Here is a 27,241-nt window from a genome sequence, read left to right on the forward strand (position 1 = left end):
TAGATTTAGGGGAAAGAATGGAAACCAAATATATATGTGTGTGTGTGTGTGTGTGTGTGTGTGTGTGTGTGTGTGTGTGTGTGTGTGTGTGTGTGTGTGTGTGTGTTTGACCTGTTAATGTTGCTGCCTTCTTTGAGTCTTTCTCCTCCAGCTCCAGTTTTATCTGCTCTTTCACTGCCGGCCAGATCCACCAGACTGAGTTTACTCACCTTCTCTCCACTCGTCTGAAATAAACATTTCAATCTATCACAATAATACAGCCAATAGATCTGTCTTTTCTTTTAAGTTGACATGAAATGGAAGTTGCAACCGAATTTACTACCATATTATGGTGCATTTCCAAATGAAATGACTATTTAAAAAAATACAATAAGACCAGTAACATGCATTAAGAAAATAAATAAGGTCAAATTTTATTTCTTGTTGACTTTAAAGTCTTATTTTAGTATCACTGAGATAATATTATAGTTTTTAATATTAATATTTTTAATCAGTTTTTATTATTATTATTATTATTTTTTTTAAGTTTTAATCATTTTATTGTGGTTTTTTTTTTTTGTCATTTTTACTAGTTTTTTCCCGTTATGTCTATATAATTTTTTTATTAATTTTTATTTGAGATATAGTTTGAGTTATTTTATTAATTCAAGTTAAACTACATGAAAGAAGAAATGTTGCTTTGGCAACTAGCTGAAATAAAATAAGCTTAAGTTTTATATTGTATTTTATTTCAGTTAAGTTTATTTTCTTTCAAGTAACAAAAGTTTTTAAATGGTTTTAGTTAAATATAATCCTGCTTTAAAGCTGCAGTGTGTGATATATGCATTACTCAAACCAAACTGAATAGAAAAAATAAATCAATTTTTAAATTTTCTGAGGAAAATGTGAGTGATGCAAACTTTAGAAAATGTAAATATCTAACTACTTGCTCAATTTCAGTTAATGCTTCTAGTGGTGCTGGAATTACACACTTCACCTTTCATTAAAACACTTTAAAGGTGCTGTAAGCGATTTCTGAGAAACACTGTTGATATTTGAAATCAACCAAAACAAACACCAGCACAGCAGCTCCAGACAAACAACGGCACTCAAAACTGTACTGGATATTAAAGCTAACAGCATATCTTGGTTCTGTAAAACAGCAAAACCAATGTTACTCACGTATGGAGGAGAAACAACTCAACCTCAGCATCTGTTTTTAGGCCTCCCCCCACTTTGGTCTCTCCAGCGCTGGAAAGCTTTTCTAATATTAAAGCGTGTCCTATAGCTCTTGCCTGATCATGCCCCTTCTTTTTCCAGTGATATTCCTCTGAGCTTTTCAATTTGTAATGTTTCTCTTCTCTTTCTTCAAATCTCCCTCTTGCTCACTTACTCCTCCCCCATCATGAGTGGACACGCCCCCTACTGCTGATTGGCTACAGGTGTGTTGTGGTGCTCAGTCCAATCCACTTTCAACAGCATTTCTCAGAAATCGCTTACTGCACCTTTAATAATATGACAAAGATCTGTGTCTCACCCCAGTCTTCAGGTCTCTGAGCGTGTGCGTTAGAACGATGTTGAAGACGGCGTGTGATCGACTGCTCTCCTCGTTCATGTTTGTGGCCGCCACAGTACGGGATTTATTCCCCTCCGACATCAGAGACTCGATGTCCTGAAAAACAAAAGAAAAGGTCATTCACAAACATACTGCTTTAGCACTGAGAGCTTTAGACTGGAAACTCATGAAGGTGTTGGAAGAACCTTGTAACTGGTCACAGCGAGACGGGACAGACCATCTACATACGGCCCCAACACATTATGCTCCCGGACCCTCAACGCCTGCCGGCTCCTAAGAGAAACAAGAGAGGAACATCCCAGCAATGTTTCATAAGAGCCAACAATATTTGCAGTACGCAATGCAAAATTTAGTTTGAGCATATTAACAATTGTAATTTTAAAACTGTCATGATTTTTACAGGATTTTCTTGAATGCTGGAAACCTGATAGCAGGGAAAAAAGGAGGCCTTAAAGGGGTACTTCACTGCTGGCAAAATGGGCTTTCAATAAAACTTGGCTGCCTATGCAGTAGAAAGGCGAAAAAATCTGTGCCACTTGACTAAACAAAACAGAGAAAAAGGGCTATTATCCTCCTTTTAACCAAATAGGAAAACTTCAACACCCATTCAACGCCAGGTCTGCTCCTGTTAGATAGGCTTGACCCAAGTCAAATAGCACCCTGCTTTAGTAGGAAATACTTCTTTGCAAACTTTTAGTCATAATGGTGTCAAATTGTATTGTTCCCGGGTGCAAGAATTCAAACAGTAAAAGTTTAGCGAGAATGAGTTACTTTTGGTTTCCAGTGAAGGATCCAGCGTGTTGTAGGCAGCGGCTAAAGGCTTCAAAGCATTGTAAATATGGAGAGAATGCCGTGATGGGAAATCTGAAAAACCTCCATGTTTTCAATCAACATTTCAAACTGGATGACCACGAACATGAACATGAACAGAGTGTTTTAGGGCAAAAGGAGTGGGGAATACTGCCATTTCAACAGTTAAAGGGTTAGTTCACCCAAAAATGAAAATTCTGATTGAAAATTCACATCCTTAAGACCTTCGTTCATCTTCGGAACACAAATTAAGATCTTTTTGATCAAGTCTGAGAGATTTCTGCCCCTCCATAGAGATCCAACACAAATACAAATTTCAAGCCCCAGAAAGGTAGTAAAGACATCATTAAAGTAATCCATGTGACTCTAGTGGTTTAACCTCAATTTTATGAAGCAACGCGAGTTCTTTGTTTGCTCAAAAAACCATAATTTCCCACTTTATTTACAATATAATATTATCCAAAGCGTGTTCACACAAAATGCATGAGTCGTGATACTCTTGTGAACGTGCGTTGCAGATCAATATTTTCGTAAGTAAATAGGTAAATTATGTTTTTTTTGCACAAACAAAGCACTTGCGCCTCTTCATAATATTGAGGTTAAACCACTGGAGTCACATGGATTACTTTAATGATGTCTTTACTACCTTTCTAGATCCTGAAAGTGGCAGTTCCGAAGATGAATGAAGGTCTTACGGATGTGGAACAACATGAGGGTGAGTAATTAATGACAGAATTTTCAATTTTTGGTAAACTAACCCTTTAATTTGGAAGAGGAACAAGGAGCACCTCGCGCCCAACCCCCTGAAGCAATACGGCGTTGCGTACAGGCAAAGTCCCTTTTGCGGCAAGTCTTTCACTCGGCGGCCATCTTTAAAATGCCTCTCAGGCAACTACTTCAATCATGCAAGTGTAGCTCCTATCTCTTTGAATGGGGAAACAGCTGTTTAGCAAGCTTACGATTAAATTTCATATTTGAAATCACCAATTAAATCTGACAACAACTGTCTCATAAACTGTCTGAACACTCAAATCATGACAAAAAAAATAAAAATTTTCAGGGTGGACCAGCCAGTGTGCACGTGCAGTCAAAAGTCCGCAGGATGACGCGTTTTGCTGACAAAAAAAAGAAAGAAAAAAAGGAATTTCTCTGCCCAGGTAACAGAGAAAGAGTAAACATTGTTCATTTACACATACTACTGACATTGTAACAATACAAAGCAGGTTGAAAATCGGTGAACTGGGGTAATTTAACTGGAAAATTATGTGCATGTATTTGTTCATCCTCACCCTTTGGGATCTAGAAGGTCTCGCACCTTCTCGTTGTAGATCTCCATGTATGAGACCTCCACGGTAAAGCTCTCGCCCTCCCTCTGCTCCTGTACGGTGCGCTCAAACAGAGAGCTGCACAGACGCGGGGTCAGACCCGGCTGCTCGGCCGTTCCCATCATCGTGTATGACTTTCCTGAGCCTGCAGCCAATCAAGGCGAAACAGCGTGAACCAATCAGAAATCATGTTTTTGTTTAATCCTATAAATGTAAATTTCTAAGGCCTCTAAATTATCAACATGATCAAAACTTTGCTGAAAAACCAGTTGTACACAATATACTACATGCCATCTGTCATTTTATTTTAGCAAAGGCCTTTTAGTATGCTTGTAAAAAAAGTACCCCTTCAGGTCATGGTTCACGTCTTTTTGCTGTGAAATCTTTACTGATTTTTATAAAGTAAATGTAAGAATCTCTCTTATATGTTGTTAGGCATATTTCAAGATGAACACTTACTGAACTGAAGCAACTTATGTTTACATGATAATCCATACACTGTTTTTCATTCATGTTAAAATGTGAGTATCAAATATGATCCATCAGGCTTTTGGTGAAGATTTATTTGGTAATCTCTCAATCATTATTGTACTCATTGCATTATATGTTTTCAAACTACAGAGCTTTGATCATAAAACTAAGCATTTATATATCATCTTACTAAGACATTTTATTGGGTGAAAGAGTAGAAACTGATCTTTTTATGGTTTTATGCAAGTATACTGTTTTTGCCCATATAAATATCTGCATCAAACTGCACAACCTTGCTCAGTTTGGGCCTATATATATGTATATTTTTTTCTCCTGACTATTATTTCATATGTCAGGCTTTAAAGGGTGAAATTTGTTTTATTGTTCCGGTTTCATTGTTTTGTTTAATGCACAGCAAGTAAAGCAGATACCAATGAAATGTTAAGTAGGCCTCTTAAACCTTACATGGAGACTGATAATACTTTTTGCATAGATAGCTTTCCTAACTGTACCTGTTTGCCCATATGCAAATATACAGGCGTTGTATCCTAGAAAAGCGCTGTCCAGAAGACTCACTCCAAGACACTGAAACACCACATCCTGACCTACAGGTTAGAAATGACAAAATATAAATAAGCATGTATTGCAAATGAGAGTGGTATCGTGAATCAGTAAATCAATTTAAAATACTGCAGAAACTTTCAATACAAGTTTATCAAACGCCTTAAAGTTTATTGTCCCGTTTACTTCCATTGCAAGTGTGTTTCTGTAACTGCGATTTTTCTTATTAACTGAAAATTTTGTAAATTAACATTTATGGTAATTAACATAAATGCAGCAACTGCTTCTAAAGCTTAGATTGTCTTGAACCCAAAAAAAATTGTTTTAGAGCTGATAAACCACAGATGAACAGCAGATTTGATAAAGCAGTTTTACAGGTTTGTCTTTTCTTCAGAAAAGTTCACAAGGAAACATGCAGGGAATATTGATGTCTGTAAGAGTTTCTATTGTCATCATGAATGATTCAACTGCAGTATAAACAGATTAAAGAGTTTCCACAATGGGGATAGTCATCATCAGTGAAATGAATTATTTTTATTATCAACAGACCTGCAAACTTGGCCGCTTCAGCCTCATCCATAGACCAGAAGCAATAATCATATGCAAAAACCTGAAACGAGACATTGCAAATGTCTGTGTAACAAATGCACGTCAACACAAATGTTCAACACGAGTAATAACTTTACAAACCAACTTTTCTGTCATGCACATTATTCATGATATAGTGACCTAAAGCTTTTGTTCACATTAATGTAATGCAGAAATGACATATGAGAACTCACCTTTGGTTTGTTCCTGTATTCACAAAAGGGCAGAAGCAAAAACAATAATATTAGATATGCATCACATTCACTCAATAGAAAGAGAAAGTAGTCAATAGTACAAAGAAAGTAGTCTACCTGTAATATGAAACTTTACCTGTAAATATGATGATACATTTCTAGCTCTGATTGATTTTAAATTATAATTTTGGCCACCCCTGAAATGAGTCATACCATTAACATGACCTGAGCAGTTGAATTAAATATGCTATAAAACTAGGGACATACATTTATTACAAGGACAAAGAACATCATGTGTTTAAAATGCATATACACAGTTCAGTTGAATGATAACATTTGCCCTCTTTAAAGGATTAGTTCACTTTAAAATGAAAATTACCCCAAGATTTACTCACCCTCAAGCCATCCTAGGTGTATATGACTTTCTTCTTTCTGATGAACACAAGCTGAGATATTTGAATAAATATCCTGACGCATCCGAGCTTTATAACGGCAGTGAACAGGGGTCACGAGTATGAGCTGAAGAAAGTGCCTCCATCCACATCCATCCACCATAAACATACTCCACACGGCTCTGAGGGGTTAATAAAAGCCTTCTGAAGCAAAGCCATGCGTTTGTGTAAAAAAAAAAAAAAAAAAAAAAAAAAATCCATACTTCCGCCAGACTACCTTCTGTATTCAACTTACGAAGAAAGTGTAAAACTCTCGCAGTTCAAAAAGCATATACTACGTCCTACGCCTTCTCTATTCAACTTGCTGAAAAAGCTTAACTGACGTGACAGCAGTTCCATTTCTTTCGTAAGTTGAATACGGAAGGTGGTCTAGCAGAAGCTAGATATTTTACTTCATAACTTGTTAAATATGGAAAAAAAATTTACACAAACGCTTCGCTTCAGAACGCCTTTATTAACCCCCTGGAGCCGTGTGAAGTACGTTTGTGATGGATGGATGTGGATGGATTCACCTTCTTCAGCTCATACTTGTTGATCCTTGTTCACTGCCATTATAAAGCTCGGATGCGTCAGGATATTTATTAATATTTCTCCGATTGTGTTAATCTGAAAGAAGAGAGTCATACACCTAGGATGGCTTGAGGGTGAGTAAATCTTGGGGTAATTTTTATTTGAAAGTGAACTAATCCTTTAGGCACAGCATGTAATTTTCGCCACTAGAGGTCACATATTCAAAACAATAACAAAGGCGCAGCTTGATGACGCTGTGAAGGAGCAGGGAATGATGGGAGTTATCGTCTTCCCCTCCACTGCTAATGGAAATCAAAATTATGTTCATATATGAGGTAATGAAATAATGTTTTATAACCGTTACGTTTGATCACATGATTTTAGTTCATTCTAATGAATTAGCTGCAAGTAACGTAATGTTTAATGCTAGATTACTACTCAAACACGTCACTTTATTTGTCAAATTAAAACGCAGTGCAGTTTTATGTGTTCAAAACAATCACATTAAAAGTACATCTGAACACACCCACTGCATTTGCAAAAAGGCTGACTTACTATTATTAGGTATATGTGTGTATATTATATATATATATATATATATATATATATATATATATAGAGAGAGAGAGAGAGAGAGAGAGAGAGATATAGATATATATATATATATATATATATATATATATATATATATATGTGTGTGTGTGTGTGTGTGAGTGAGTGTGTGCACGCGCATCCCCCCCCCCAACTCTAAGACCTCCCTGAAGGCCATTGTGTAATTCGCACCCTGATTATGTGCAATATGAGGACAAGTTGAACCGTGTGTGTTAATTAAAAAACACCCTGATATAATTTACATGACAAGCAGTATCTGCATAAGTGTGCTGTCTCTACTTGTGCTTCATTATGAAAACACAAATTTTCTGCGAGGGATTATTATGGAGTTTGAGTAAACTTTCTTGCATGAGCCTGTAAAACCTGTTTGCACGCCAACACTGCAAACTACTGCAAGTCACGGCAGAGGTGGTTCAGCAGTCTGAAACATGACTAGATCACCGCTCAGAAACTGAGAAAAGTTGGACATGACTGAGGAGATTCAGGTGACCTGGAAGACAGCCAGATCTCTGGGAAAGGCTCGTGGAGAAAACAGACACGCCCTTTGTAAAGAGACCAGGAGAAGGAGTGGAAGAGGAGACACGGAGTGAATGAAGGAAAGAGAAAATCATCCAGCACAGGTTGTCTGGTCTTTATATAACAGCTTGATGCATGATGACAGATGACCAACACAAAACCGAGAGCTGATTTCAGTTGAAGGACAGACAAACCGCTGCATCAGTGACTGTAATATGAAACACTGATGACTGATGAAGGCTCTGCTCCAAAACCAACAAACTCCTCTTTGTGTTAATGGCAGCAAACACATGCATGGACCAAAACATCAGGCCATCATTCAGTAAATAAAAATCTGGTCTCAATTGACTTGTCTGGTTAAATAAACGTAAAAATAATAATGTATGTACATTAATAACAATATAATTAAAGAGCAAAACTGTTTAAAAACCAATGGAAATGAAGCAACATTAAAGATAATACAGTTTTTAATGTGCGTTTGTTATATTGGCTGGATAACTACTCATCAAGCACCAAGAAAACACCCACCTTAGCAGCACCCTAGCAACCACTGAGAATAAAACTAGGCAAAATTCTATAGCATAATTCCCTAGAAAACACACAGAGCACCTTAGCAACACTCTAGCAACCACCCTGGTCACATTGATATCCACATAATGCCCTAGAAACCACCCGCAACACCTTGACAACCACATAATGCCCTAGCAACCACCCAGAACACCTTGACAACCGTATAATTCCCAAGAAACCACCCAGAATACCTTAGCAACTGCTTAGAAACACCCTAGCAACCACCCAGAACACATTGACAACCTACTTAATGCCCTAGAAACCACCAAGAACACTTTAGAAACTGCCTAGCAACCACCCAGAACATCTTGACAACCACATAATACCCTAGAAACCACCCAGAATACCTTAGCAACTGCTTAGAAACACCCTAACAACCGCCCAGAACACATTGATAACCACATAATGCCCTAGCAACCACCCAGAACACTTTGACAACCACATAATTCCCCCAAAAAAACACCCAGAGTACCTTAGCAACTGCTTAGAAACACCCTAGCAACCACCCAGAACACACTGACAACCACTTAATGCCCTAGAAACCACTGAGAACACCTTAGCAAATGCCTAACAACCAATTAGAACACGCTTATAATCATGTAATGCCCTACAAACCACCCAGAAAAACTTAGCAACTCCCTAGCAACTGCCCAGAACACCTTCACTGCGTCTGACAGTTAAGTGACACAACTCACACCGTAGGTCACATGGCAGTGACAACATAATTCATACTACATACATTTCACACTATACGTAACATACTTTTTTAGCAGTCGCGAAGTAAGTTTCAAAGCAAATGTAGTACCTGCTATACACTAGTATAATTTCTGACCCACCTTAACAACCACATAACACCCTAGAAACCACTCAGAAAATCTTAGCAACTGCCTAGCAACACCATAGCAACCACCCAGAACACCTTGACAACCACCTTATGCCCTAGAATCCACCGAGGACATCTTAACATTCACTATGCACTTAACAACACCTAGCAAATACCCGGAACAGCTTAAAAACACACAGCAACACCGTAGAAACCGTATCAGCAAGCTTCTAGCAAGCACTCTGACAACTTTAGAAACTCCTGAAGGAAGGAGGCACATATAACTTTCAAACATCAAGACTTTTTTGTTGTTGTTGTAAACCTCAAGTTAAGACTCAAGCTAAAATTCAAAGTTTCCTTTTCTAAAATGCCTAGTTGTATATCATTTGTAAAGCTGTGTGTTGCTTGGCAAATGCGACGCACATGAAGAGGACATCACACATTGTGCAACTTTGTTTTTAAGTTGCCTAAAAAGACCCAATGAGACATGAGTAATTTAGCTTCTTGGGGTTCTTCGCGAGTATCCAGGGTTACCTTTGACCTGCCAATGAACCTTCACTTGTTTCTATGGACACTGAAGGTCAGAGGAGAGGAGGAATGTAGAGAAAAAAAGAAAATGTCAACGAGAGACAGACAGAATCAGACCGAAACAGGAAGTCTGATCTGCTATATAGAGATTCTCTGTTTCTGTCCTACTTTACTAAGTGATCAGACTCATGATTTCACCTAATGAGCAATACCACCTAGCAACTAGAAATTACCCAGAACACCCTAGCCCTGTGGTGGCCAGTTTTGCACAGACAAACAGCACTCACATGTTCTTCAGATCTAGTCAATATCACTTCAATGGTTTGAGGCTTGTCTTGACAGATTTACATTTAGAGTCATCTAACAAGAGCAGCAAAAATGACATATAAATTTTACTATACTGAGTGTTCGCCAAACACACACCCACACAAACACACACACACAATCCAGTTTACCTGCTGTCGCCCTTTCCCAGGTTTCCACTGGATGGGTGGAGGACGGTCTGGTTTCCTTCCATGTCCACAACACATTTTGTCTTTAAGTCTCGTTCTGTAAAACGCACATTAAAGGCTTAGTTCACCCAAAAATGAAAGTCATCCCATAATTTACTCATCCTCAAGCCATCCTAGGTGTATATGACTTTCTTCTTTCAGCCAAACATAATCAGAGTTATATTAAATAATATCCTGGCTCTTCCCAGCTTCGTAATGGGATTGAATAGCGCCCAAGTTTTTGAAGCTCCAAAATGTAATCCAGTGGGTTAATAAATGCCTTCTGAAGGGAAGTTATGCATTTTTGTAAGAAAAATATCCATATTTAAAACTTTATAAACTATAAACATCACTGTCTTCTGGTAACGGCCGTACACAAGTCTAGTTCTGGCGGAAGAATGACCTCTGACCCGATGCATGAGGAGGTGGTTTACTTTCATAAATGAGGATCATACACGAAATAAGGGCTGCAGATAACGATCAGAAATATACACACAGTATCTAAACATTAAACACACACACACATGATGTGATGGTCACATGGCTTGAAGTTCATACTCACCTCTCCTGTTCATGGGACGCACCCGGACAGCCACTTTCACATTAGACTCATTCACAGCACTGTCATCCATCATGAAGATCTTCTGCACCTGTCTCAACAGTTCCTGTGTTACTGTTTCATCCAATTATGACACTAACATGCAGCTTTATGCATCAACATACTCAATAGTACAAATTATAAACTACATTTATTTGTCATACAGCTCTGAATATTACAAATGAAACTTTTAAACATTGTAAACATTCTTTTAATTGTTTGATCTGTAATAATGTTTTAGAATTTAAAGTTTCAAATAACACATTTATGAATGCACTCCAAGAAGTTTTCATATATATATATATATATATATATAAATAAAGGTTATAATACAGTAAAACATAGTTTTACCTGTTCATGGAGAGTGCGACTGCTCGTTATGTAGCTGTGTGTGTCATTCCAACAGTGATCATGTGGAATGGTTACGGATTAAATGACCAGAACAAACACACTGACTCATCCAGTCAGGAATACAACACTTCCAGACAGACCTACGGAACAAACATCAATGCTTAGTAAGTTTATTCAAGGGAAAACAGCGATAAACTGTTTCATTTCCTGATCTCTCGCCATCTTACCTCGTTAAACTTCAGCGGATCTTCAGGAGCTTTTGAGCAGGTGAATCACGCACATACGGGACTGACTGACCGTGAACCGAACAAGCAGGTAGAGCGGCGTCGTCAGTCACAAGAGTGCTGAAATGGGCGGGGCCTTTCGTCAAAGAATTGTTTCTGATTGGCCAGATATGGTGGGTCTAAGTTATATTATTTTTCGCTCACAATTGCGAGTTTACTTCTCGCAATTCTGACATTTTTCTCATATATTATATAAATAATAGACTATATTATGTATAATAAAGTCGCAACTGCGAGTTACAAAATCCAATTCTGAGAAAAAAGTCGGCTCTGATATTTTTTCGCAATTTTCTCTGACTTCATAACTCGCAATTGTGAGTTTATATCTCGCAATTCTGACTTTATAACTCGCAATAGGCCTATATCTTGCAATTCTAAAAAAAAAAAAAAAAACACAATTGCAAGATGTAAACTCGCGTCATCACAGTCCGTGAAAAATCGCTGATTTATCGGCGCTGCGCAGACCGATCGGCGTATGACAATCAAAGTACCGCGAGAGCGATTGGAGAGCAGTCGACTCCTTATGCTTTTGAATCGCTCTCGCGGTATTTTGAGGTCATACGCCGATCGGTCTGCGCAGCGCCGATGCATCTCGGACTGTGATGACCCGTTTTAACTGTCATCAGTAGCATCGTAAATCCTGCAAAGTCTTTTATATTTTATTTATTTATTTATTTTTTTAAAAAAAGGTATGTACATTTATAACACTATAGGCCTACTTAGTATTATATTACCATTGTATCAAATTACAAAAAAGTTAACGCTGCTGTGAGGGTGTTTCGGGAGCGACGGTAAAAACATCTTTCTCTCTTCTGACTGCCGTTATCAATCGCTCTTTCTTTTTCTTCCTCTTTTTGAAAGTTATGAAAATACTGTTGTGGAGTTTTTCTTTTGCTATTTGTGCAAATGGAAACACAAAATATATTTATCGAAGTCTCTCATTCACCGCTATCAAAGTTTACCCAACTATGACGACTTCCACTTCTGAGAAATTGTGAAATGTAAAAAAAGGGTCTAAAGTCACTTTTTTAAATGCATTTTAGTTCATTGTCTATAAAAGTTTCTGAGTAGCCTATCACTATGCAGGTGTAAATTATTAAATTATTAATTTTTATTTTTTATTTTTTTTGGTGGCCTTCATCTGTGTATTTGTTTAAATAAACTTAATTAGAAACATAGAACAGATAAAATAATATTATTATAATATAAACAATTATGTTATAGAAATACTTTATATAAATATATAATATTTATATTAAATACATATTATATAAATAACTAAAATGCAAGGGAGTTAAACACAAACACATGAATGAATGAATGAATGAATAAATAAATAAATAAATAAATAAATAGTAGGGTTTTTTTAACGTGGCATTCTTTTGGACATGTAACCTACCGTGATATTCTTTAAAGTATTTTGGAGTTCCGCCTAAATACTATAGTTCATTGTATTGTTTGCAAATTGACAAATTCTATTTATTCTCTAAATAATATTTTTTAGAAACAACTGAATAATCAAAGTCCTAATGCAGTGTCACGCCCGACCGCTAGGGGGCAAATGCGTGTTTGCCATGAGCTGAATGACACGCACAGTCATACAGTAGAAGAAAAAGACATCAACCGTGAATATTACCGACTTGTAGAATCACAAAAAACAACAAAGCTAGAAAATCAATTCAGTTTTTGAAGACCAGACATGAAGTTGGTGCGTATATCAGTGTGATTTGTTAATACAAAAGTATGATATATCAGATCACGGTTATTTGTGTTAAATCAGCTACAGTTGAGTCTCCATATTGAGTCTCTCCTGCTGTAAATGACTCTTTCCATGTTTTGCACATGATCATGTGCGTATTTGTGTGTGTGTTTCAGTACTGTCTGTCAGGTCATCCCACTCTGCCCTGTAATGTGCTCAAGTTTAAATCCACCACCATCATGCTGGACTGTGGGCTGGACACAACAGCAGCCCTGTACTTTCTGCCACTGCCTTTGGTGCACAGGTATCAGTATATTAACACTCATCACAATATGTCAATATTATTATCATTATAACCTGTATATATATAGACACTATGATGTGATGATATGAAATGGCACTTTGAATAACTGAATGTAGTTATTCAAGCACGTATATATATCTGTTTATATTTACGGTTGATCTACACAAGATATTTATTCTGTATGTATTTGGTTATTCTTTGCATTCTGGTGCTACTTTACTGTATTGTATTTACATTTTTTTTATACTTATTGGATGTGTATTTCTGTATCTGTGTTTTATGTTTAATTTAGGGGATCAGTAAAGAATTATTATATTAGTGTATTTAAATAAAAGTGATTAAATATTCAGCAGAAGACAATATTTTTACTAGATTTTTCTTTAATCCACTTTGCTATTAATGCTAGGGTTAGATGCACATATATTTTATTTTTACTCTGTTTTATATAATTATCTATTTAGTAAATTAAAATAGCACAAATATCTTCATATCATTGAAATATTATATGTATTATATTCTTATATCTTATATTATATAAAAAGCTACTAGATATTTTGTGGATTTAAGCATTTAAGAGAATCACATCCAGTGGACTTAAACAACTAGATATCTTATAAGCATGTTATTTAAAGTTGAAGTGTTTATTTTTTTCTATTAAATACTGGTAAAAAATCATTTTGTTCCGATGATTTACAGTCCAAGACTATCCAAGCTCCCAGGATGGGTTTCCAAGGATGGAGCCATAAGCCTGGAAAAAGTGAGTGCTTGCTTGACATGCTCCTTTTATAAATATCAATATATTTCCATGTTAAGAAGTATGTTGTCTGTGTGTTGTAGGAGCTGAAGGAATGCTCAGGGCGCGTGTTTGTGGACTCACAGCCAGAATTTTGCCTCCCTGAAGTAAATATTTGCTCTTCACACAAATGAAACGGTCCCTTCTTCATTGTTTCTTTCTTGTCTGTGGATCAGAAAATATTTTTCTTAAAGAAATGATTGGACTTTTTTCCAGAAAGAGCTGCTCGACCTCTCCACCATAGATGTGATCCTGATATCAAACTATCACTGCATGATGGCGCTGCCGTACATCACAGAACACACGGGCTTCACGGGGACCGTATACGCCACAGAACCCACCCTACAGATCGGCAGGTCTGCTTCTCTAAACACACTACAAGAAATTAATTCTTCTATTCAGCAAGGATGCATTAAATTGTGTCTCGGAGTAGCTGACAAATTAATCCCACATTTGATATGATCTACAGTTCATTTAGCAGTAATCTTGTAGTAAAACCACTCACCAACTGGTTTAATTGGGTGTCTGTGGTTCAGGTTGCTCATGGAGGAGTTGGTGACGTTCATGGAGAGAGTTCCAAAGGCTCATGCTGCCACCTGCTGGAAGAACAAAGAAATACAAAGGCACTGTACTCCACAATGCAGCTTATTCTAGCCAAGAACCACCCATTTAGACAACCATCCGCTTTATTTTTTAATGTGACGTTTGTGTGTATTTCAGGCTGCTCCCAGGGCCTCTGAAGGATGCCGTGGACGTCTGGAGCTGGAGGAAGTGTTACAGCATGCCGGAAGTCAATTCTGCCCTCAGTAAAGTCCAACTTGTGGGATATTCTCAGAAAGTGGTGAGGTCCTCATTTCAACACTCCTATCTAAAACAAAACACTGTATAAACTCCTCTGTTTAAACTCTTATCTCTGTCTCTCAGGAGTTGTTTGGAGCGGTGCAGGTCACCCCGTTGAGTTCGGGATATTCTCTGGGCAGCTCAAACTGGATCATTCAGTCACATTATGAGAAAGTGTCTTATGTGTCTGGCTCCTCTCTGCTCACCACACACCCTCAGGTGACGACACACACGCACAGATCACAGCAGACACACGCCAGCTGCCTACCTGAACAGTGTTTAAGGCAATCTATGTATCCTTGAGAGAGAACGCAATCCCTTAACGCATGAAAAAGTCATCAAAGTCAAGAGAAATGTTGATTAGTAATTTATTATGATATTAAATGTATTTGATAATAAAATATGAAAAAACATTCATTAAATATAAAATAAAATAAACATTTAAAAAAAAATCATTTTATTTTATAGCAGTGTATATTCATAAAAATAGACTTTATGGAATCTTATTTCCACCACCAAATAAAAAAAGGTAATTGCGACTTTTTATCTCACAATTCTGACTTTTTTTCAATTGTGAGTTATAAAGTCAGAATTGCTTGAAATAGTCTAAATTGGGAGATATAAAACTCACAATTGTGAGTTGTAAAGTCAGAACTGCATAATATAAACTCGCAATTCTGACTTTTTTCTCAGAATTGTGTTTACATCTAGCAAATTTGACTTTATAATATGCAATTGTGAGTTTATATCATGCAATTCTGAGAAAAAAAAGTCAGAATTGTGAGATAAAAAGTCACAATTACCTTTTTTATTTTAATTTTCATGGCAGAAACAAGCTTCCATAGTTTTCCCCACTATTTGTGTTATGTATTTTTATGCATTACATAACTTAGAAACACACTAACATCAAACTCTGTTGAAATCAGTTGTCAGTCGAGTCCAATGTTGTTATTGCTAACTAAAAATAAAACCATTAATAATAATTTTTTGTTAACTAGAAATAAAGCTGGGATATATGTATATATGAAAAACTTAAACCTAAATGAAAATTAGAAATGATGCCTTGGCAATAAATTGAAATAAACATAATTTAAAGCTAAATAGAAATATAAAAAACTAAAATCTAATAAATGACAAAACCACATAACATAAATATTAAAACCTTTAAATGAAATCATAAAAATAAAAGTTCATTCAACTTATTAATAAATACCATGATAGTATAGAAATAATAAATAATGTACTTAACACTGCACAAAAAATATTGGTGTAGAAACAATTTTCACTCAGAAATTGCTAGTTCTCTCAGAATATTTTTAAATAATTACAAAGATTATAAACACATTGAATTAAACATGAAATTTTGAAGTACACTTTAAGTTTTGATAGACTGAAATAGTATGTAAAATGTACTCCAGTAGTTTTTTTTTTTTATTTACAACTTTGAAATGTCAAATGTACGAGTCTGTTGTGTTTTGTAACATACTAACATCATATTTCACTGATAACAATTTTGAGTTAAAGGATTAGTTCACTTTCCAATTAAAATTTCTGATAATTTACTCACCTCCATGTCATCCAAGATGTTCATGTATTTCTTTCTTCAGTCGAAAAGAAATGAAGGTTTTTGAGGAAAACATTCCAGGATTTTTCTCCATATACTGGACTTCAATGGTCTCCAAACGGTTGAAGGTCCAAATGTCAGTTTCAGTGCGGCTTCAAAGGGCTCTACATGATCCCAGACGAGGAATAAGGGTCCTATTTATCAATTTATATTTCTGATGGGTGTTCATGAGCGTGCATTTGATGCAGCTGTTTATGCTGGAAAGTGTTGCAAGTGTTAATTGTGACAAGGACAATCATGAGTACAGGCTCTCGTGCGCCGCTCAACATGCTAACGTCAAACTCTGTTGGAATCAATTGTGCGTTGAGTCTCTAGCGCACTTCACTGCAGATCATTTATTTATGAGGTTCCATTTCACTTTAAATGCTGCCTATGTAGACCTGTATACTAAGACTGCTCACTATGGTTTTCACCTTTCACCCTATAAAACCAGACGTTTTTAATGGGTTATTCATCGGTTATTGATTTTGTATTTTGAGTGATTTGAGACGTGTGTTGTGTTGTGCAGCCCATGGAGCAGAGCTCTCTGAAGAACAGCGACGTTCTCATCCTGACAGGCCTGACCCAGATCCCCACCGCCAACCCCGACGGCATGCTGGGAGAATTCTGCAGCAACCTGGGTGAGTTTCAGTTACCTGCCTGATTTAGTGTGTTGTGTAAGAGTGCGTCTGACTGTGCGTCTGTAGTCCAGACTCCACAGCACTCAACTTTTGCTTTTTCTCTCTCTCAGCCATGACGATCCGTGCCGGTGGGAACGTGCTGGTCCCGTGCTATTCCTCGGGGGTCATCTACGACCTGCTGGAGTGTCTATATCAGTTCATGGACTCGGCTAACCTGGGAACCACCCCTTTCTACTTCATCTCCCCCGTGGCCAACAGCTCGCTGGAGTTCTCGCAAATCTTTGCCGAATGGTACAATCACAAACGGCCTCCAGTAACAGGCTTGATTTAAAATATAGATTAAAAAAGCAGATAGAATGTTTTTTTTTTCTTGCCATGGTAATGATAGTTTCTGCTAGAATTTTTTTTTGTTAATTTAATATTCAATTATTGGAAACATCACTAAAATTCATTGGTTTGATCATCCTGACAGTAGGAGCTTTGATATGTTGGCACATACTATGGTTACCATGGTAATGTTTCATTTCTGCTGTGATATTTCCACAGAAGTGCTCAAGAATAGCTCATTCTCTGGCTGTTTTCCTCTCTTGCTTTGTGTGTCTGTGTTGAAGGTTGTGCCAGAACAAACAGTCTAAGGTTTATCTGCCCGAGCCGCCTTTTCCTCATGCAGAGGTAATAAAAACCCTGTCTAAATCATCATCAAAACACATCCCTGTAATGACACATACAGGTTTGTCGTTCACTGACTATCATGTTTTGTTTTGTTTTTCTAGCTGATTCAGACGAATAAACTGAAGCATTACCCCAGTATTCATGGAGACTTCAGCAGTGAGTTCCGGCAGCCGTGTGTGGTGTTCACGGGTCATCCGTCCCTGCGCTTCGGTGATGTGGTGCATTTCATGGAGCTGTGGGGCAAATCCGGCCTCAACACCATCATTTTCACTGGTGAGATCAAGCTGATCACAGTAATACCTCTGACTGAAATATTCACAAGTTTACAAAATTTAAGTATACAAAATTTTGGGGCCAGTAAGATTTTTTTTTTTTTAAAGAAATTATTACTTTTATTCAGCAAGGATGCACTGAATTGATCAAAAGTGACAGTAGCTGTTTCCATCCACCTAGTTTTACACGCATTTTGGGCATAAACTACAATGGAAACACATTTACGAATACGTTCCTTGATGCGCATCAAAAAAGACATGACTTTGCGAATAAATTTGCAACTTTGGATGGAAACATAGCTAGTAAAGACATTTATAATGTTACAAAAGATCTCTATTTTACTATGCCCCGCACATGACATACAAAAAAAAAAAAAATGGTTGTGCACACGATTTACTATTTCATTCCCTTGATTTGCTAAAAGTGCGCATGATTTACTATTTCGTTCCCTTGATTTGCTAAAACATGCGCACGATTTACTATTTTGTTCTCTTGATTTGCTAAAACGTGCGCACGATTTACTATTTCGTTCCCTTGATTTGCTAAAACATGCGCACGATTTACTATTTTGTTCCCACAATTTACTATTTCGTTCCCTCGATTTGCTAAATCGCGCGCATGATTTACTATTTCGTTCCCTTGATTTACTAAATCATGCGCATTATTTATGATTTCACTCCCTCGATTTGCTAAATTGTGTGCACGATTTACTATTTCGTTCCCTCGATTTGCTAAAACGTGCGCATGATTTACGATTTCATTCCCTCGATTTGCTAAAACGTGCGCATGATTTACTATTTCATTCTCTTGATTTGCTAAATCTTGCGCATTATTTACGATTTCGCTCCCTCGATTTGCTAAATTGTGTGCACGATTTACTATTTCATTCCCTTGATTTGCTAAATTGTGCGCACAACTTAATATTTCATTCCTTCGATTTGCTAAATTGTGTGCACGATTTACTATTTCATTCCCTTGATTTGCTAAATTGTGCGCACAACTTAATATTTCATTCCTTCGATTTGCTAAAACATGCGCATGATTTGCTATTTCGTTTCCTTGATTTGCTAAATTGTGTGCACGATTTACTATTTTGTTCCCTCGATTTGCTAAAACGTGTGCATGATTTACTATTTCGTTCCCTCAATCGTGCGCACGATTTAGCAAGTCGAGGGAACAAATTAGTAAATCACGGTTTGAAGAATATGAAAAATATGAAGCAGCACAACTGTTTTCAACATTGATAATATTCAGAAATGTTTCTTGAGCAGCAAATCAGCATATTAGAATGATTTCTAAAGGATCATGTGACACTGAAGACTGGAGTAATGATGCTGAAAATTCAGCTTTGATCACAGGAATATTCACATAGAAAACAGTTTTTTTTTAAACTGTAATAAAATTTCACAATATTACTGTTTTTACTGTATTTTTGATCAAACAAAAAGCAGCCTTGGTGTTTTTTCAAAAACAATAACAAAATCTTACCGAAGCCAAACTTTAATCTCGCGTGGTAAACGCTCTGACCTCTGACTCTGAATGATGTGTCCCTCTCAGAGCCGGACTTCTCCTACCTGGACGCTCTGGCTCCGTATCAGCCGCTGGCAATGAAGTGTGTTTACTGCCCTATAGACACACGACTCAACTTCCACCAGGTGTCCAAACTCCTGAAGGACATCCAGGTACGCTCTGTTCCTCCTGAATGCTATAAGGTCAAATGTTTACAGTGTAGTCATTAAAACAGTAAATTATGAATTCAGTTGATTGAATCAGTGACCTGTTCCCTTCTGTTCTCCCATTAGCCTCTTCATGTGGTGTGTCCGGAGCCATACACGCAGCCTCCTCCAGCTCAGCCTCACCGCTCAGACCTGATGCTGGAGCTGCAGCCTCCGCCCATGGCCTACCGCCGCTGCTCCGTCCTGGGGCTTCCCTTCAGACGCCGCTATGAACGCATTCACCTGCTGCCTGAGGTCAGAGCCACAACAAACTCTCAGTATCATTCAAAGATTCATTTCTAATGACGTGTAGAGATTGACTGATGTCCAGCCTAGGAAAATTGACATCTCCTTCACCCTTTATTCAAATATTATTAAAGATTAAAGATTTTACAAGCATATTGCATAGTTGTGCTTGGAGTCAATTGTTTTATGTGTGATAACGCAATGAAACATGCCAAATTTTGCAGACATCATTTTTGGCCAGTCTGTCACACAAACAAATTTTGAACACATGCAAAAATGAGAGAGAACTAACAAAATATTAATAACTGGTTATGTTGTAGCCAATTTAGTTGGCAAATAATTATGTCATATATATATATATATATGTGTGTGTGTGTATATATAATATATATGTATGTTTTTCATTTTTTTTGTTTAAATTTTTTTCAATTTAATTTTTCTTCATGAAATCTGTATGGTTATGAAATCACAACCATGAGCACATAAATGACATGAGAAAACATTTATATTGCCATATTCTCAAAGTTTTGGTTGATGATGATATCTGTCACGATATGCACATTCCTAAGTGCATATATGAAAGTGAAAACCACTGAAAAAAACAAACATATATATATATACATATATATATATATATATATATATATATATATATATATATATATATATATATATATATATATATATATATACACACATTATATATATATACACACATTATATATGTGTGTATATGTTTTTCATTTTTTTGTTTACATTTTTTTTTTTAAATCGTTTTTTTTTTTTTTTTTTTTTTTTTCAGTTAGTTGCCAAAGCAAAATTTTTGATTTTCATTTAGTTTAAGTTTTTCATGTAATATTTTATATTTAATTTTATTTCAGCTTCATTTCAGTTCACAAAAATATTTGGTAACACTTTACTTAAAGCCTTTATGTATAATGCATTATAAAGGTTTTCATAATGTATGTTTATAATGCATGTAAAGTTGGTTGTTTGTCATGTGTTTTAATGCATTATACTATCTAAACAATGAATAAATAAGTATTATAATGTATTATAACAGTGGTTTCAATTATTCATGAGACCATAAAATGCATTACAAGGCATAATTAATGCATTAAAAATACTTTTACAATGCATTATATATAAAGGCTTTAAGTAAAGTGTTGGCAAATATATATTTTTTAAATTTAGTTTTTGGTAACTATAACAACTCTGGTCAAAAAGCATAAGAATATTTATTGTCTAAATTGTGTAAATAAATAGTGTCAGTAATATAAAACTATATCAGTCGATATCTTAGGTTTGTCAGGCATCTGTTGCGTATGTTCAGTATCTCATTTTTTTTTTTTCTTGGTAAACCTCCAGCTTGCCAAATCTCTGGTTCCTGCTGAGATTAAACCCGGCGTCTCTGTCGCTACAGTGTCTGCGGTTCTGCAGTCCAAGGACAACAAGCACGTACTGCAGGTCAGTGTGTGTGAACTGACCATTTGTTCAGTGCAACATCCTGATAAACACCTCGTGTCATGCATGAATTTGATCAAATTTCTCTGAACATTGTCTGAAGCATTTCTAGCCACTTTATAACCAATTACATGGCTCGTAAACTACAGTTTAGTCATCCATCATGAACACATTCTGACATTTACAATGCAAAACTCCCTTTGCAGTCCACTCAGAACCTTTTTGGAAACTAAAGCACAAAAACAGCTCGTTCTTCATGAAATCTGTATGGTTATGAAATCACAACCATGAGCACATAAATGACATGAGAAAACATTTATATTGCCATATTCTCAAAGTTTTGGTTGATGATGATATCTGTCACGATATGCACTCTATGAAAGTGAAAACCACTGAAAAAAACCAACAAAGGTACATTTGAGTATTGTAAATTACAAATAAATAACACATATCAATAATAAACAGTAATAAAATACCAGTAAAGTAAATAACAGTAAAAAAAAGTTTTCAAATTATTTATAACACGTGAAAAAGTACAAATTCAAATTTAAAACAATTAAAAATGTTAATTATTTGTTATTTGTGTGAGAATATATATATTTTTTTCTTTTTTTTTTTTTTTTTTTCACAACCATGAGAAAAAATAAAGTTTGTTAAAAAAATAGGTTTAAAATTTTTTAAAAACAATAATAATTGGTGATGGTGATGATGAATAAAATTAAAAAATACTAATTTATCCGCATGTTTTTTGTTTTGATTAAAGAACAACTAAGACTTCACTCATTTTCACCCGTCTCGAGGCCTATTCATTATTTAGCAACTCTGCCACTTACACAATAAGGAAGTGAGAGACAAAATAAATGTTGTGTAGAAACTGTCCCTTTAAAGTAAAACACATACTTCACACACGTATGTTCAGACATCTGGGTATCTTGATGTATTTGCATTTACATACCTGTATGTTTCAGGCCTAAGAATTGATATTTTATTAAGCTTTTATTTGCGTGTGTGTGTATGTTTTGTAGCCGGTGCCTAAACCCGCTCCAGTGCCGCCCAGTAAGAAGAGGAAGAGGGTGATAGAGGAACCACCAGAAGTCCTGAACCCTAAACCTCTGCTCAGCGGGGCGGTTCCTCTGGAGCCTTTCCTGGCCACACTGCACAAGGTATGAGAAACACTCAATCTGTACTTTAACTAGTCACCTCCAGCTCTCCTGGTTCTGTACCATCATGTGACGTGAGCTGAACAGAGTTCAAACCGCCTGTAGGTTAAAGTCAAGCCGGGACAAGAGTTTGATGAATGTAACAGACACTCAAATGACTCTGCGAGTGTCTATAGTCACTTTCACCTGTGAAATACATCATCTGTGTGATGTCCCGAGGCGGTAGAGAGAGAACCGCACACCTGACGGTGGTAATTCAACCCGCGCAACCTACTGACACAAAGATCTGCCCCTAAAGATACGCTCTTTGTGTCTCAGGCGGCGCTAGAATGTACCGCCAGCAGCAGTAAACGCAATGTTCATGAATTCAGTTAAAAACAAGGCGAAGTGAGAGAAATCCACCGATCCTGTGAGAACGAGCGGCATTAACATGCAGGGAAACGCTTGGATCCCAAATGGCAGATTCTGGCAGCACTTCTGCAGGCGTCCGGAACATCGATTAGACGCTAATTAATCTGGAAACGAAATGAATTTCTCTAATGATTCTGAAGGAAGGTGACTTCCTGCTCAAGGTGACTTTGTGAGCTGCTAATGAACTCTCTTAGTTTCTTGGAAAAGTGCTTTAGTGTTGATCAAGCAGGTGTGCCGAAGCCTGCTGGCTTTTTATCCACACAGTTGGTATTTTTCTCAGATTCAACTACATGTACGTGTCAGTTTAGCAGCAATCAAGGTGATTTTGAGTGGATTTTTTATTTTTTTTGGTGTATATGTATATACATATTTTTGTATGTGTGTGTGTGTGTGTGTGTATATACACACACGCGCGTGTGTATATATATATATATATATATATATATATATATACACATACAAATACATATATACACACACACACATATATATATATATATATATATATATATATATATATATATATATATATATATATATATTAGTATTGCTACAGTATTGCTCTATACTATTTTTGTATTACTTGTATATTATATTATTAATATTTATAATTATTTTTTATTTTAGTGTAGGTTTTAGTAATGTTTTTATTTGCTTTTGTCGTTAAAAAAAATCTAAATTTTCTTAAAATATTTCTTTTTCGTTTTATTTTTATTAGTGCTGTCAAATTGATTAATTGCGATTAATCGCATCTAACAAACTTTTGTGTGTGTGTATATATATATATATATATATATATAAACTTTTTAGATGCGTTTATTCACGATTAATCGATTTGACAGCACTCATTTTTATTTGTTTTAGTCATTCGATATAAACATGTTTTATTTTCTTAGTGGCTACATTTTTTCATCTAATTTATATTTTAATTCAGTTTTTTTCAATTAATGAAAATAATTTTCAGTAGTTTTAGTTAATGTCAACAATGATCTGTGTTTATTTATTTATACATTTGTTCATTATTGTGCGTTTTGACATTTTGATATGTCTGGTTTTAGCTAGACTTGTGCTGTAGTTTGAACACTTTTTCATTAGTTTACCAAGAGCACCCTAGAAACAGATGGAATGACATAGCAATGCACTAGCAACTGCGTAGCAATGTGCTAAAACCACTCAGAACACTATAGCAATATCCTGTTCACCGTTTTCAACCACAAAACAACATGCAGGCAACTCAAAACACCTTACAGTCACATTTCAACAAAATGTAAAATCAAGTAATGGTTTGACAGTAATATCGTCATGGCATTCTGGTATAAGTGAGAATGGAACGGAGAGCTCATTTGTTTGATTATAATCTCCATTATCTCACACACATTTGAGTTGTCAGGCCGGTGAAGTGAGCCGCGGGCGGATCGGGTTAACCCGAGGACGCTCTCAGGAACCGCAGAATGATGACGCAGCTAGAGATGCTGCTAAATGGGCCGCTGAGAGCCGGTTGGTTTGACCGCAGCTGTTATTACGGCGTAAAGCGTCCCAGATCTCCACCATTAACCATTAACCTGAGACCTGCTGCTCAATGACGGAGCCTGATGCTTTTCAACAGACCTTTGAAGTATCAAACCTCTCAGATAAATGAGAATAAGCCAATTAAAACAAATCAATCCCCAGATGAACTTTGAGATGCATATTGAGTGCTGTGCTGGAGTAATTAACATCGTTTATAGTTCTCTGTAGAAATCAAAGAGTCAAAGAGGAAGGAGTGTCAGAAATATTGTAATGATACCTGAGTTGTCAAGTTCAAAGCAGGGTTATTTTGGTATTATTTATATACTGTTATAGTATGTATTAATATTTTGAATTAGCTTTTATTTTTATATTTTCAGTTTATATTTTAATTTATCTTGTAATGTGCTAGTCATTGTATTAGTTTTTTTAAATATTTTTCTATTTAGGTTTAAATTAATTTTATTTCAGTTTTTGTTTAGTAATTTTAATACTTACACTTCAACTTATTTTATTTCAGTTGCCAAAGTTAAAGTTTGTTTTTCATAGAATATTTATATTTTATTTCAGCTTTTATGTCAGTTACCAAAAAAGATTTTTTATTGGTTTAAGGCCCCGATATACTTAAAGCGAAATCGTTTCGAACAAAATCAGGCTAAAACGAACTTCGTTTGGAGTTAATTTTAATTTTGGCAAAGTTAACTTTTCTTTTTTAAGTTCTCTTTCCGGCTGGTAACCACCTCTAAACTACCATTGGTCTGTGTGGCAATGATGTAATAGGTAGGTGTGGCTCTGAGGCTCCGCCTTCTTTGAGGTGGAGATCTTCTCATTTCTTCTGTTCAGTCCGTCGAGGTCAGATGCGAGTAAAAACATGAACACACTGGAGAGCCACGTTATAGTAGAAAATGAATTTGTAATTCTAATTGACCGTTTGCAAACACCCGCCTCCTATAGCCATGCTGCTCTCACGCCACACATGTTCTCACGCAGTGAAAAATACATTGCGGAGCAAAGAGGACACTGACAGCGCATCAACAGACAAGGCAGAGCAGGTTACTTTTGATATGAAACAGTCTCAAATTTTGTAATTCTTAAAGAAATTTAAACAATAAATACCGTTTTGTGGCTCTTCAATGTGTCGTGACAGATCGCTGTAGCGCCTCAGATCAAGCAGCTCATGAACCGATCATCTCTTCCTACTAGTTAATTCATATCATCAAATAAACATGAATGAACCACATTTCAACCACAGAAAGATGTCAGCACACACCATTTGTCAAGTTCAAGTCCACCAACGTTAATCTGCCAACTCCCCTGACTGCTTTGTCGGACAAAATAGCGGATTTAGCGTTATGATTGGTTAGATCGCCTGTCAATCAAACTCCAGACGAAGGGTCAATTGAACGAGACACTGTTTTTTATGTTTAATGATGTAAAGCTGCTTGCTTTAAAGCAATCTATTGTACTGCTATATAAATCAACGTCACGTGATTTGACTGAAGTGCCGAGTTTCAGAGCTGGTGTAAACATATCCACATCGCTATGATCAGATTAATTCTGAACTGCTGATTTCTCATCGCTGTCATTTTAGTTGTTTTTATTTTGTTATTGAAAGGAAAGCGCGCAGCACATATTTACATATTCGTACTTGAACAGCGTCTGAATGTTTGTTAGCAGTATATCGTTGCTCCTATATTTCAAACTAATTTTTACCCCTAAGCAAAGAACGAAAATGAACTTCACTGTGAGTATATCGGGGCCTTTAGTTTTAGTTGACGATAATAACACTGGTACTTACTGAACACTGCACAGGATGTTCTGCCATATATATATTAAAACAAAAATACATATGTGAAACAGCATATTATGCAACAGTAAATGTTTCAAATTGCTGATATTTACAGCATAAATATATTAAACCACTAACCACTCTCTCCTGGTAGAACGGCATCATGGAGGTGAAGGTGGAGGAGACGGCAGACGGTCACATTCTTCACCTGCAGGCGGAGGATGTGCTGATCCAGCTGGAGGAAGACGGCACACACATCATCTGCGACAACAACGAGCCCCTGCGGACCGCGCTGAGAGACCTGGTGCTGCGATTCCTGCAGAAACTATGACCTCTGACCTCTCTGATCCCGCCGCTGTGGATATTTGGCTCTCAGGGTGTTAATGACTTGACCTGTCAATAAAGTGGCTCATCTGCACATCCAGAGCCAGAAACCAGGATCAAGAACTACTGTATATGGCTGATGAACTTCTTTTTTTATATGAGTGTAGACGGATATAAGAGGTTTCATAAGGTATCATCATTCATTTAATGTTTGGATGGAGATTTTTGTTTGTGTGTTTTATATAATTGTAAAATAACGTTGGAAAGCTTTTGGAATAAAACTTTTTTTCTATATTTGTTTAAGCCTGTTTAAAACTCATCCAGAAAATAAATTCTCTTGTCATTTACTCACCCACATATACAAACTCGACATGTCATGTTCAGTTATGCCAATTGCTGCATTGCACATGCATGTCAAAACTATGATGGTGAATAACAACTTCATAAAGGTGTTTGAGTATGAACATTTAAGTCACATTTGATGAGTAGTTTGTTTCTAGATTGTTTCAGCAGCACCAGAGGTCAGAGTTGAGTTTATAAATGCAGACTTTATAAAAACGCT

At 36.3% G+C, this 27,241-nt stretch overlaps 2 protein-coding genes across 5 annotated transcripts in view; one reads left to right on the forward strand and one right to left on the reverse strand.

The window, feature by feature from the left end:
- kif13bb (kinesin family member 13Bb) overlaps positions 1-11,336 on the reverse strand; it is a 36,420-nt gene extending 25,084 nt beyond the window's left edge. For 2 of the 4 annotated variants that reach the window (XM_051874583.1, XM_051874581.1), the window contains exons 1-11: positions 11,183-11,335; positions 10,956-11,095; positions 10,569-10,656; positions 9,971-10,064; positions 5,505-5,517; positions 5,272-5,332; positions 4,674-4,766; positions 3,655-3,835; positions 1,741-1,828; positions 1,517-1,651; positions 112-224 (exon numbers count right to left, since the gene is read on the reverse strand). In XM_051874583.1, the coding sequence (XP_051730543.1) occupies positions 112-224; positions 1,517-1,651; positions 1,741-1,828; positions 3,655-3,835; positions 4,674-4,766; positions 5,272-5,332; positions 5,505-5,517; positions 9,971-10,064; positions 10,569-10,641 (851 nt within the window). In that variant the 5' untranslated portion in view covers positions 10,642-10,656; positions 10,956-11,095; positions 11,183-11,335. Of the gene's footprint in view, positions 1-111; positions 225-1,516; positions 1,652-1,740; positions 1,829-3,654; positions 3,836-4,673; positions 4,767-5,271; positions 5,333-5,504; positions 5,518-9,970; positions 10,065-10,568; positions 10,680-10,955; positions 11,096-11,182 lie in introns of all 4 variants that reach the window. The other 2 variants (XR_007926779.1, XM_051874582.1) reach the window with 2 other exon arrangements.
- A 1,443-nt stretch (positions 11,337-12,779) lies between these two features.
- On the forward strand, positions 12,780-26,973 carry ints9 (integrator complex subunit 9). Its single transcript, XM_051875644.1, has 17 exons — positions 12,780-12,947; positions 13,115-13,242; positions 13,939-13,999; positions 14,080-14,142; positions 14,252-14,391; positions 14,572-14,658; positions 14,756-14,876; positions 14,960-15,094; positions 17,008-17,119; positions 17,230-17,410; positions 17,731-17,791; positions 17,893-18,064; positions 19,622-19,746; positions 19,867-20,034; positions 21,394-21,492; positions 22,515-22,652; positions 26,510-26,973. The coding sequence occupies exons 1-17, from the start codon at positions 12,939-12,941 to the stop codon at positions 26,684-26,686; spliced, it is 1,977 nt and encodes a 658-aa protein (XP_051731604.1). The 5' UTR covers positions 12,780-12,938; the 3' UTR covers positions 26,687-26,973.
- The last annotated feature ends 268 nt before the right edge of the window (positions 26,974-27,241 follow it).

Source organism: Ctenopharyngodon idella, chromosome 20, assembly GCF_019924925.1.
Source record: "Ctenopharyngodon idella isolate HZGC_01 chromosome 20, HZGC01, whole genome shotgun sequence".
NCBI classification, from domain to species: Eukaryota; Metazoa; Chordata; class Actinopteri; order Cypriniformes; family Xenocyprididae; genus Ctenopharyngodon; species Ctenopharyngodon idella.

Coding starts and splice junctions, on each gene's coding strand:
- ints9 (XM_051875644.1), top strand. Junction 14,000..14,079: donor GAGCCATAAGCCTGGAAAAA/GTGAGTGCTTGC, acceptor TGTGTGTTGTAG/GAGCTGAAGGAATGCTCAGG. Junction 14,659..14,755: donor AAGAACAAAGAAATACAAAG/GCACTGTACTCC, acceptor TGTGTATTTCAG/GCTGCTCCCAGGGCCTCTGA.